Source organism: Panthera leo, chromosome C1, assembly GCF_018350215.1.
Source record: "Panthera leo isolate Ple1 chromosome C1, P.leo_Ple1_pat1.1, whole genome shotgun sequence".
Lineage (NCBI taxonomy): Eukaryota > Metazoa > Chordata > Mammalia > Carnivora > Felidae > Panthera > Panthera leo.
The window spans coordinates 197,673,750-197,687,157 of record NC_056686.1 but is presented as its reverse complement, the minus strand read 5'-3'; the positions used below and the strand labels follow the sequence as shown (position 1 = coordinate 197,687,157).

The 13,408-nt window shown below is 40.2% G+C and overlaps 1 protein-coding gene across 2 annotated transcripts in view; it reads right to left on the bottom strand.

The window, feature by feature from the left end:
- Positions 1-13,408, bottom strand: part of SPAG16 (sperm associated antigen 16) — a 1,016,770-nt gene that overhangs the window by 297,930 nt on the left and 705,432 nt on the right. For both annotated transcript variants that reach the window (XM_042950045.1, XM_042950046.1), the window contains one exon: positions 4,288-4,353. In XM_042950045.1, coding sequence (XP_042805979.1) covers positions 4,288-4,353 — 66 coding nt within the window. The remainder of the gene's footprint in view (positions 1-4,287; positions 4,354-13,408) is intronic.

The window sequence follows — 13,408 nt, the reverse complement described above, 5'->3', positions numbered from 1 at the left end:
TGAGCTGAAATCAAGAGTCAGACACTCAACCAACTGAGCCACCAAGGCACCCCAATTCTCTTGCATTTTTAAATCCTTTCTGTACAGGCTAAAGAATGTAGATTTTCCAGGTATGTAATATAGAGGAAATTAGTTCAAATTGAACTAAAGTTCTTTGCAATGGAACTGACAGAATGGCAACTGAAGAACCTAAGCTGGGGTAAAATGATAAAGTGAAGGCAGAAAGGGTGATAAGAAGGTGAGTGAGATTTTAACTGATTAGACCTCTCAGTCAGGGAGAGAAAATGTTGTACTGGATTTACTTAAGACCTGGAAAGACAAATAAGCTTTCAGAAAAGCATGCTTCTGAGATTTTGGATGCAATACATTTACAGTTAATGACTAAGGTATTCAGAGTCTGACTTCTGGAACATGTAGCTGAGGAGAAAAAGGGTGTTGGAGAAAATGTGGTCAAGGAAGTACGTGGTCAGACTATCTCATGGGCCACATAGGTAGAGAAAGAGTGATTCAGGAACTGTAGTCTTCAAAGAATGAAGGAGAGTGCCTGGGAGATTCTCAGCAGTGAAATCTATTCAAGCGGTCAATCTGCTTTAGGATTTCAGTGGGATGCTGGTGTATTTTGAGTTTAAAAGATTTCATTTGATCCATGAGCCCTCACTTAATTCTGGAAGTCAATTTTTTCCTTGATGACCCTTAAAATGAAGCTAACTTAGACTATACTTCTTTATGGTAGGAAGTGCAGGGTAAGATACTTAGGGATAGAATGCAGACTGGACTTAATCTTTTCCCATACCTTTATGTTTTATGAGTTCTTTGGCTTTTTGATGTTTTCATTTTGATTTTATGGCCATTTTGACATACAGAAGGTGTTATATTTATTTCTGTTATTGATAGACCTTTCAAGCCAGCAGGTTTTCCCTTATTACTTAGACTTTCATTTCCAGAGAGTTATGTTTGTTCCTCAATCTGAGCTCATTACCCCTCCCATCTCTCATATACCCTTCACTACCATTCTCCATATACATAGTCAGCCAATTCCCCTAAAATCCCAACACTTCCTTTATCTTCCTCGCTTAAATTGTGACCCTGAATATCATCCACAATTACCACTTTCCTTCTAGATCTCTTACCCTCCACATGACTCAAGGTCAACAGATGGAGTAGGTATCTTCCTTGGTACAAATTCCTTAAACCCATTTTTCTCTTATCTATTCAAAACTTCAGACTGCTGTAAAGATAACACTGATTGACTTCATGTTCCTTCACCTCCATTCTTGGCAGCTACAGCTTTCACAGCATTATATATGTGGAAAACAAGTTAGAATTTGATTTGTCTTCTACTAAGGCTATATACAATGTTATCCATTTTTGAACCAGAACATCCATATTTTATTTAATTGCAATAAAGACACATACCTCTATATTTGGAAAATCAATATAACAATATTTGAATTAATACAACAGGTTAATTAGAAGTAAGAATAGGACTTGAGGTAAGTCTGAAGACTTCTCTTTCTAATTAAAACCCTATAATTACTAGAATTGTCTTTGATCCTGTACAGCCTTCCAATTTTGTTCAACAATGAGGTTAAATTCCTAGCTTAAATGTGTGAGGTGGAGGTAAATACTCCCAAGGAAAGATACATTGGTATTCTAATAAAGTTGATTTATAGTGTTCACCTGACTTCATCAGGCAGGCACAGCAATAGCCACACTGGCTACCTGCCTTTGAAAACAGCTGGAAACAGCCACGGAAAGATAAGGACACCCACCCTACCATGCCATCCCTCTAGGGAAATGCAGCAAGAGCTACTAGAAGGCCTGATGGAATCTCCACTCAGGTCAGACTACTTCTTGGAAAACTGAAGGTAGAGGACACTCTGATAGGGATACCCTGCTCATTTTGTTGCTGTTTTATATATATATATATACATATATATATATATATATATATATACACACATATATATGGTTTTGTGTTTAACGTACATTGAATTTTCTATTAATAGTTTTTCAGCAATTACTGTCAATTTTTAAAATTTTTGTTTTGCTTTACAAAATGGATTTAGTAGAAAGCTTTCATAGTTCCTTAAAATGTTTCCTTAAACAGATTACTTTAAAAAGCAGTTTTAAAAAATATCTATTTCCAATAGAAAAATCAGTCAGAAATAAAGACATCATAGCCCTAATAATATAACATAGAAACACAGTTCAATTTATGTAGAGTTTTAGGACCATAAATAACTATCGTATGTTGGGTGTTTGTTTCTGCGTTTCTTGGTTGCTAGCTAGGTAAAACTGAATTTTACATTTATGATTTCTGCTCAGAAGTTTAAAATGTAGAATTTACCTAAAACTGTGTTTACGTAAATAGCTAAATACATTTTTAACTAGTAATGCAATTTGAATACATATCCCTGAAGGCATCAAACAATTAGCAAGTCTAATTCTAAATAATTCAAATCTCTGCCTGCTATATATGCACTGTATAATTCATTTATTATGACAGCTTTGTCTGATGGTTTATTTGAATGGGAACTGTGTCACAATGCCATGTCCTTGAGTAAAAGTCTTTGTGCTCTTTCTGTCACTACTACCTCCTAAACTTTTGATATTCTTTGGCAAGTATGTGAAATAAAACCGTTTCCAAAACAACTGACGTATGTGACCAAAAATTTCACTTAAGAGTGTCAGTCATCATAACAAAATATCATTTCCTTAATAGTTATTAAACATTTATAGCAAAGAAGAGATAAAATAATGGAAGCATTTCATGAGGCTTAGGGATGTTGATTTGGAATAGTGTGGTAATAGTCCTTTGGTATGGACAAAGATGTATAAACAAAAAGAGGTTAGCCACTTTGCTATCGGACATCTGGGCCTCATATTCATCATCTTGCTTTTGAATTATGTATACTTAATGCACATCTTCCTTGGTTGCTAAATAAATAAATTTAATTTGGCTATTTCTATATTTATTAATTTTATTATTTGAGATGTTAAATGGTATGTCTTTTTTAGCTATGTTATTGCTTACCAAAAATAAAATGCCTAACTCACAAAATAATTTATTTCCATTTAGCTTCCATTTACTTTTCTTAGGGTATGTAAAGCTGTAAGCTGTTTAATAGATTTTTAGCATAAATATCCTTATATCATATGGGTTCATAGTGTTTAAATGGCTCCATAATTCTGCTAAAAATAAAATTTTACTTGGTACCTAGAACTAATCCATAATATATTGGCTCAATAGAGTCAATTAAATGGAAATCCCTTACTAAGATGAATTTGTTAAAATATAATTGTAGTTGAGCCCATCACTAACATTCCAGGTGTCATTCACAGTGACACCAGCACAATTTTAGTTGGAGCAAACAACATTCCGTTAGAAGAAATAATCTTTAGCGAGCATTTTTCTTCTGTCTAAAAGAATAATAACAGCATGATAGCATCAGAATTTTGACAACGCTGTCATTTTGAAGTTAGAAGTAGGTAATCTATCAGATTAATTTTTTAGCTAATTGGGAAAGAAGAGGGATATGGAATTAAGATTCACACTCTATTGGGAATTTAGAGACAAAGTGAAATGTTAGCAATAATTAAATCATAGAGTTTGAAAGGATTTGAGAGGTCATCTATCAGTCAAATAGCTTTCATCTGAGAAAGAACAAACTTAAATCATCCTTCCCTGAGTACTATCTGCACCCTTTTAGCTTAGCAACTCAAAGCAGTGTTTAACAGTCTTCCTAGTTGGTGAAATCATCCTGATATCTGAATGCCTCAAGCTTGTGGATAAACACTTTTGCTATGTCATCAGTTTATATGAAGAAAGATATATTTGAAACCTTTCAATGAGCAATTGAAAAACTGTCAAATCAAGGTTGCTCTGTTCTAACCTGAAGGAAGTCTATTTTTCTTTGACGGCTTTTTTATTCTTGGGTTTCCATTCAAGCATTTTCATTATTTTTATGATTCTACATTAATATTTACAAGTCTATCCTGCTTACTTTTGTGAAGCTCATATTAGACAAGACACTTTAAAAAATGTGTTTAAGTGGAGTAAGTATAGTAGAATTCCTCGTCATTCCTCCCACTGTATATTGTACATGTGTGTTTTAAACTTCTGCAACCCAGACTATATATTTTTTCCACTGCCATAATTAATCCCTAGCCTTGTTCTCTTCACCCTGTTAACTTACCATCCCCCCACCCCTGGGACTTTGTTTCAATACAGTTAACTTGTATATATGAAGTATTAAAATAATTTATCCAGAGAACTGAACTCACCCTAGGAGTGAAGGTGGCATCATTGACAGAATGCATATGACCATAAAGTGATTGTTCACAGTTACCCTAGGAAGACAAAGCAGAAATAAAATCAAATAAATTTCTCCAAATATGTGACAAAAATCAAAAGATAATTAATTTTATTTGGTTTAAAGTATTGTTTAGTCCAATAATGAAATTATACATTCTCATGATAGAAAATGTTAGCTTTTGCTATCAGCTACCATTCAAAATCAGACATGGCTGTGCTGGTAAGTGTGTTATACATGCTGGTCTATGGACTGAAATTCAAGTATCCTCACTTTTATGCTACTGAGCTGGTGGTGAATTCTCACTATGTGAGAATTAGCATAGTTTTCAAGCCATGGGGTCAACGTTTACAGAGGTTTCTTGTTTTTACCTCATTTCCATCACAGCTAAGTATGTAGGGTTCTTTTGTTTGTTATGGAATACAAGATCACATTTTAATTCCTGAATTTTGAAAGTTTATCATTAATATCATTACATGATAAAAATGTTATAACGCATGTAAATTCTTTTTAACACAAAATAATCATTTGTTTTATGAACACTATACTTCACATCTATCCATTCAGGTCATCTTTTCCAAACAATAACTAAAATTATTAGCCACAAAAATTCCCAAACTTCAGTTTAAATTATCTCAAGAAAATTTGGCTCACAACAGATTACATGGGGGATTTTAATATGGGGACTTTTAATTTTGACACCAATGTTCAAAAGACATTCTTAATTATCTTATGGAAATAACACAAATTTTGTAGAAGAACCAAAGAAAGTCATGTGTGGAATATTGTTTGTATAATCTTGTTATGGGCTAAAATTCAGATGTAATTGAACAATGTATTCATTCAACAAATATTTTTGAGCAGTTAATCTATGTCAGGCACAAAGAACCTTGAACATAAAACATAACATAAAACAAAGCACCTTGTCTTCATCCACCCTATATTATAAGGGGATAGGGTGGGAATAGATATTTTAAAAAGTATAAAGTGTGTTTGTGGAGATCATAAGTATTGGGAAAAAAAAAAAGAAAAGTCAGATAGGGTAAGGGGTATCATGAGTTTTGGGATTGAGGGGTTAAGAGCAAACCAAATTATCAAGGGAATGATATGGTTTGACTACATTTAAAAAGTAAGGTTTGAACAAAAATTGAAGAAAGCCAAGCAGACATCAAGAGAAAAAGAATTCCAGGAAGAAGGAAAAGGTAAAGCAAATGTCTCAGAGATAGGAGTTTTTACATAGTGTATTTCTAGAACAAAGCAGCCAATGTGGCTGGAGAGAGGTCAATCAGGAGAACAGGCTTATTAAAAGGCCTCATCTCCTCTCATTCACTACCTGGTATTTACTTAGTCCTAAACCCATTTACTGCTGGTTGAAAGACTACAGAAAAGATTACAAAATGAGATATGGAAGAGTATTATCATCATGTCTCCTCATTGCTATAGGACATCCATGGAATAGTTTGGAACTAAGAAAAGTTAGACAGGCTTTATAACTAAGCTCTGTTTAGTCCTATTACTGTTGTGTTCACAAAGTTAAATTTCAAATATTTATTTACAGAATTAATGCTTGCTGTTAATCCCTTTTCACAGAATGCAAAATTTCCCCACATGAATTTAAATTTCACAAAAATATGTTGAAACATCTTGGTACTCTTTCCAGATCCCCCTGCCCATGTTATTCTGGTTCAATTATCTTGATAGTGTTACAACTTTAAACCAATTATGCTGAGAATTTCGAATTCTCTAAATACCCAAAGTAGAAATAAATTACTTACAAAGCCAAAATGGCAAAGTAAAGTAAAGTTATAATTAGCTTTAATATATTGTCTTAGGAACTTTTATAGTTAATTTTCTTTGAGAACTAATATCCTATATAGTTGTATAATATTATACTTGCATAGTGAGGGTATGCAAGTATAATATTATACAACTATAATTAGCAAATATTATACACTTTAATATACTTTAATATATACTTTAATATATACTATAATATTATACTTTAAATTAGCAAAATGTTTTTTTTTTTTTGCATTAGTAAAAGTTTTACATTTGATGCTCTTCTAAAGTGAGAATCTCTAAACTATTTGATTAATTGTTAAGGAAAATGGAGTTCTCTGATTCAAATCCTGAATGCCAAGTTTTAATTCAAAGTAGAATCTCTAAGGCACTCTTGAAAAGCCCTGGAAATATGGGGTTATAATGGAAATGCTGACAGACCACATTTGTGCTGCTATAACAAAACCTGACTTGAAGATAAATGTTTCATGAATTAGGAAAAGTTAAAAAAAGCTTTTCTATCCAGCTTTGTTCCCAAGATAAAAGTGAATCTACTCTTTTTGTGGAAGAGGGAATATGTAGGTTACTAATATTCTAGTCTGCAAACAGCCTTAATCAAAAGTAATACCCAAATCGGGATAGTAAAATTTGGAATATCTTCTTTGATGAATTCTTGTCAGAATTGTTTTCTTTCAAAGAAGTGGAAAAAAATGTAAGAGTGAAGAGTCTTATAAGAAAAAAGCCAAAACAAAACAAAACAAAAACAAAAAAAACACATGTGACCCAACATGTCATTGCACCAGTATTTAATTCTCTCGGAGAAGCTGTGTGCAGTGATGATTGCTATCACTGGCCCTGGGGATAGAAACGTCTGGGACTTAATTCTTGTATCTGCTACCTAATAGCAGTGTGACCTTAAACAAATTGCTTCACTTCATTGTGCTCCAATTGCCTCATTTAATTCTCCAAACAAACCTATGGGTTAAATACCGTTACCGTGCCAATGAGGTAATGATATTTAACCTATAGGTTTGTTTTGAGAATTATATTGGAAAAATGCATGTGAAATGTTGATGGAGTGCCTAACACAGAGTGACAGCCTGACAAATATTAGCCCTGAACTTGCAACATAGACCACCGAAATGCTGATGACTTTCAAATAATCTATGCCCTTAGCTCTCCTGCCTTCTTAAATTTCCCAACAAAGAGTAGTAGAGGCATTGGTGCTGCCTTTTCTATTTGTCTGTCAGATTCACTCCCCATGTGGCATTGTCCTACTCTGTGCCCTGCTCTCTACCAACAACATCGCTTTGTGCACTCAAGCTCTTGGGTGTCTGGTTGGATTCATCCAGAGGGAAGCATCAATAGGATATGAAAGAGGAGAAAGATAAAGAGGACAGATAAATGACCACTTTACCTCTCTTCCTGTTCAGCTGTGATTTTGTCACTGGTCCTGTTTTCTACCTAATTCCACTACTCGTGTTATGTGGGTCCTTGGCCATGACTATATCTCCAATGTGTCCAGTAATGCTCTCCTTGCCCTGCCCCTTCAGACTTCCCATTGTTGCTAACTCTTGGTTGCTGTGTTTGGTCCCTTAATCCCATTCACATCTCTGTAAACATTCAACTTGAGTTTACTTCATGTATCATCTGTTTCCTGCTAGTGATGCAGCATGTCAGACATAGTATGCAAAAGCAGGCTTTTTTACTTACTATGTCTCAGCTGCCTAGCTTTACTCTGCCAAATCTTTCCCTCTAAGTAAGTGGCATCACCAGTTGCTCAAACAAAAAACTTTAGGCATGGGGCGCCTGGGTGGCTCAGTCAGTTAAGCATCGAATTTCGGCTCAGGTCATGATCTCACGGTTAGTGGGTTTAAGCCCTGCATCGAGCTCAGTGCTGACAGCTCAGAGTCTGGAGCCTGCTTCAGATTCTGTGTCTCCCTCTCTGCCCCTCCCCTGCTCGTGCTCTGTGTGTGTCTCTCTCTAAAATAAATAAACATTAAAAATTAAAAAAAAAAATTAGGCAATAAAAAAACCCTGAGAATTAGAATACTTATCTTTCTACCCCCACTCCCCTCCTTTCCCTCATCCAGCATATCACCTTCTTCAGCATAGATCCCTACTTTGCCTACCTCTGTCTCTCTTTACTATTACCACTCTGTGCAGGAAACCATCCATCATACGCAGCCCAAAGACAGCAGGAGCATCCTTATTGGTCTCCTTGCTTCTACTCTCACCCAACTTCCCATCTATTCCTCTCACAGCCAGTAGAGTGATCAATAAAACCTGGATCAGATCACACCATGCTCCTGCTAACAGCCATCTGAACATTACCATCGCTCAGAATAAATTCCAGACTCCTTCCACAGGTATTGGTAGCCAATGAATAGGCCACTCTGCTTTATTTCTTTCATATCATTCATCATTAACTAAAATTGCTTAAAAATCTGTCTCTTTGTTTGTTGTTAGCTTTCTCCCAATAGAATATAGCTCCACAAGAGAAACTTGTTTGAAACTTATTTGTCTTGTCCACCACTCTTATTATCCCCAGGGCCCAAGACAGCTGTGGTATAATTTGATAAAAAGTTGTTAAGTAAAAAAGTAAACAGTTACATGGAGATCACAACTGAAAATTGGAAAAAAAAAATCTACCCTCACCAGATATCTTATTTTTGGATACATATCTTGGTCTTCTTCCTAATATTTGTTTTGATTTTGGTTAATCATGACATGTAATGTGCACAGTCTTATTCCTCTCAACTCCTTTGTCATAACTTGGTTCCAACCCTGTAGCATATTTACACTTTGACTCTGCCAAGACAGTTGATGACTCCAGATGAAGGAGGCAACTTTACATTTTTTCAGTGCTCATTATGTGACTAAAGCATCTTGTGCTAAATTATTTACTTTTGTTATTACATTTAATCCTCACAGCAACTCAAGGGCATGGATCTCAACTCATCTAGAGATGAGAAAACAGAACACTAATCCACCACTGCAGAGATACAGAGTGCCAAAGGCAAGACAGTCGTAATTTCTCTTTATTGTAATCACAAAGTCATCTAACCAGTAATGTGAAAGAATTTGAAGAGAGAAGGTGGAGGCAACTTTTTAATGCCATTTTCAAAGCTAAATTTTTCCAATATTCTTTCTTTCTGGTGCACCTCCTGGTCCCCCTGTGCACCTCTTTGTCCCCCTGCGGTAGTGTGGGGCCACATAATAAGTTCTGGCCAAAGAGCTGTGAGTGTGAGAGGCCTAAGAAAATTAAAACTTAAAAGCTTAAGTTACAGGAAACTGAAACCTAACCAAGCTTAACCAGCTTGTTCCGCTTCTGTACAATTGCTTGGCGCGCCCATGTATTCCTGATCAATCATAGTTGCCTGGCACAACCATATATTCTTGATCAACCATTGTTACTTGGCACATCCGTGTATTTCTGATCAATCATAGTTGCCTGGCATATCCGTGTATTTCTGATCAACCATTGTTACTTGGCACATCCGTGTATGTCTGATCAATCATTATTGCTTGGCACATCCGTGTATTCCTGATTTCCCCATGACTTGTTTGTACCTGTCTATAAAAGGGGTGTAAAAACCTCTCTCAGGACCTCTCGGCGTCACCGCAACGAGGGCGCAGAGGTCCAGGTTCGAACCTGTAATAAATGACCCTTGCTGCTTAGCTTTGACTCTGGACTCTGGTGGTTCGTTTTTGGGGGTGTCTCAGACTCTGGGCGTTTCATTTGGTGCATTGGCCGGGAAGGCCCCCCCCCCCGCCAAACCCACCAGACCTCAAGTCAACGGGTCATTTCTGAGACCGATCGGTGAGTGAGCCGGCTCTGTCTGTGTCTGTGTCTGTGTCTGTGTCTGTGTCAGTTGTCTGTCCGTTTCTGGCTCTCCCGCGCGGGATCTGTATCAGTGACTGACCTAGCCCTGGTGGACGCGCTATAGGGAAGTCAGTCGGGACCAGTAGGAGACGTCCTCTGGCTCCCGTCTGGGGCACTATTTTGGCCCATCAGAACTCTTTGTTCGGGTTACGGACACCCGTTCTGTATCTGGTCTCTTCTCCAAGGCACTTTCTGTTTGCCGCCGCGCTTGCGATTTAACTTGTCTCCTCTCCCCTGCAGGTATATCCAACTCGCTTCCGGAACATAAACTAACTTGGCCCATTTATTTTTTTCCTATACAGTCTATGGGACAAAACCAGAGTACACCTCTCTCCCTTCTTCTAGCTAATTTCAAGGATGTTCAGGCTAGAGGCCATAACCTAAGCCTGGACATCCGCCGGTCAAGACTCATCACTTTCTGCCGGTCTGAGTGGCCCACTTTCGGGGTGGGCTGGCCTACTGAGGGCACTTTTTGTTTGCCTATAGTTGCCAAGGTAAGGGCCAAAACCCTCCAGCCAGGAGAGGAAGGCCACCCAGACCAGGTTCCCTACATCCTCGTCTGGCAAGATCTTATTGAGAACCCTCCACCCTGGATGTCCCCCTTCCTTTCCTCAGGGTCCTGTAAGATTCTCGCGGCCCGCTCCACTGGCCCAACCAAGCCGCGAACCCCCTCAGCACCCCTAAATCCCATATTGCCTGATAGCCAGGACCTACTATCCCTGGACCCTCCACCCTATCTACCCCCTCCCCTTGCACCCCAGGCCCTGCCCGCAGCGGCCGCCTCACCAGTTGCCCCGCTGGTTGCCCCTCAAGGGGAACCGGGGGGGCGGGAAGCGGCAGCTGTGCCAGAACCAGAAAGGCTACAGGCAGCGGCCGCACCAAGCCCTATTGAAAACGTAACCAACCATGAAGGGCCAGCCGGCCGAACTGCGGGCGCACGCAGCGTGAAACAAGCTCTCGCTTCCCCGACTCCACTGTAGCCTTACCCCTGCGGGAAATAGGACCCCCCGATGAAACGGGCAATCCCCGACTCCAGTATTGGCCCTTTTCCACCAGTGACCTTTATAATTGGAAAATTCAAAACGCTCGGTTTTCTGATAACCCTAAAGATCTTATAGCCCTCCTAGAGAGCATAGAGGCTGATTCACCCACCAGCCTACCTGGGATGACTGCCAACAGCTTTTGCGAATCCTGTTTACCACGGAGGAGAGAGAGAGAATTCAACTTGAAGCGCGGAAGCTGGTCCCCGGGGAAGACGGTCGACCCACTGTTAACCCTGACCTCATTAATGCAGCATTTCCCCTGACTCGGCCTGATTGGAACTACAACGTGGCAGAAGGTAGGGGACGACTGCTCATTTATCGCCAGACTCTAATGGCGGGTCTCCGGGCTGCAGCACGCAAGCCCACTAATCTGGCCAAGGTGTACTCGGTAGTACAAGGTAAGACAGAGAGCCCTGTCACCTTCTTAGAGAGATTAATGGAAGCCTTTAGGCAGTACACTCCCATGGACCCTGAGGCTCCTGAAAATCAGGCTGCTGTTGTAATGTCGTTTGTAAACCAGGCTGCCTCTGATATCAAAAAGAAACTCCAAAAATTAGAGGATTTAGAAGGAAAACAGATCCAGGATTTACTCCGCATTGCTCAGCGAGTATATAATAATCGGGACGCTCCAGAGGACAAGCAGCTCAAAGCTACCAGGGAAATGACTAAAGTTTTAGCCACCATAGTTCAAAAGGATCAAGGGCCCACAGGAGAACAGAAAACTTGCCCCCCTAGGCACCCCCTAGACAAAGACCAATGCGCCTACTGTAAAGAAAAAGGACATTGGATTCGTGACTGTCCCAAAAAGAAACAACTGCACTCGGGGTCAAAGCCATGGCAAACCAAAGCGGCCCCCATCCTATTTACCCAGAACTCAGAATAGGGGAGACGGGGTTCGGACCCCCTCCCCGAGCCCAGGGTAATCCTACAAGTGGAGGGGACCCCTGTGCAATTCCTCGTGGACACAGGAGCACAGCATTCAGTACTCACTAGCCCTCATGGAAAAATCTCTGATAAGTCCTCCTGGGTCCAAGGAGCTACAGGAACTAAAAAATATCCTTGGACCACCCAACGAACCGTGGATCTAGGGACAGGAAGGGTAACCCACTCCTTTTTGGTCATCCCAGATAGTCCCTGCCCCTTGCTGGGAAGAGATCTCCTCACAAAAATGGGAGTTCAAATTCACTTTCAGCCCGGAGGGCCTAAAGTAACTGACTCCCAGGACCAACCCATCTCGGTCCTCACCATACGACTGGAAGATGAATATCGGCTTCACCAAACTCCACCCTTCCCGGAACAGGATATTAGCTACTGGCTCCACTGGTGTCCCGGAGCCTGGGCAGAAACCGGGGGAATAGGGCTGGCAAAACATCGTCCTGCTCTATTCATAGAAGTTAAGCCAGGGGCCAACCCCGTGAGGGTCAAGCAGTACCCCATGTCAGCAGAGGCCAGGCTGGGCATTACCCCACACATCCATCATCTTCTCGACGTTGGAATCCTTAGACCATGCCATTCGGCATGGAACACCCCTTTGTTGCCTGTGCGCAAGCCTAATAGTGGAGATTATCGGCCAGTACAAGACCTAAGAGAGGTCAACAAACGGGTTATGGACATACACCCTACCGCGCCCAACCCTTATACTCTTCTCAGTACCCTCAGCCCAGACAAACGATGGTATACTGTTCTTGATTTAAAAGATGCCTTTTTCAGCCTGCCCTTGGCCCCCAAGAGCCAAGATATCTTTGCATTCAAATGGGCGGACCCAGAAAGAGGCATAAATGGACAACTCACCTGGACGCGACTTCCACAAGGATTTAAAAACTCCCCCACCCTATTTGATGAAGCCCTCCACGAAGATTTAAGTGAGTACCGGAAATTAAACCCAAATGTGTCTCTCCTACAATATGTAGATGACCTCCTTGTTGCAGCCGAGACCCGAGAAGCCTGCCTCGTGGGGACAAAAAACCTCCTACAGACGCTGGAGAACCTAGGGTACCACGCGTCCGCTAAGAAGGCCCAAATCTGCAAGCCTGAGGTAATATATCTGGGGTACTTACTAAAAGGAGGACAAAGATGGCTCACTGATGCTCGGAAAGAGACTGTCCTCCGCATCCCGCGACCCAACACGCCTCGACAGGTGAGAGAATTCCTGGGGTCTGCGGGATTCTGCCGATTGTGGATCCCAGGTTTTGCTGAAATGGCCAAACCCCTTTACGCAGTTTCTAAAAACCAACCATCCTTTGAATGGTCTGCGGAAGCTGAGCAGGCATTCCAACAGATAAAGAGAGCTCTCCTATCGGCCCCAGCTCTAGGACTGCCCGATATCTCTAAACCTTTCCACTTATATGTAGATGAGCACCAAGGCATAGCCAAGGCAGTGCTAA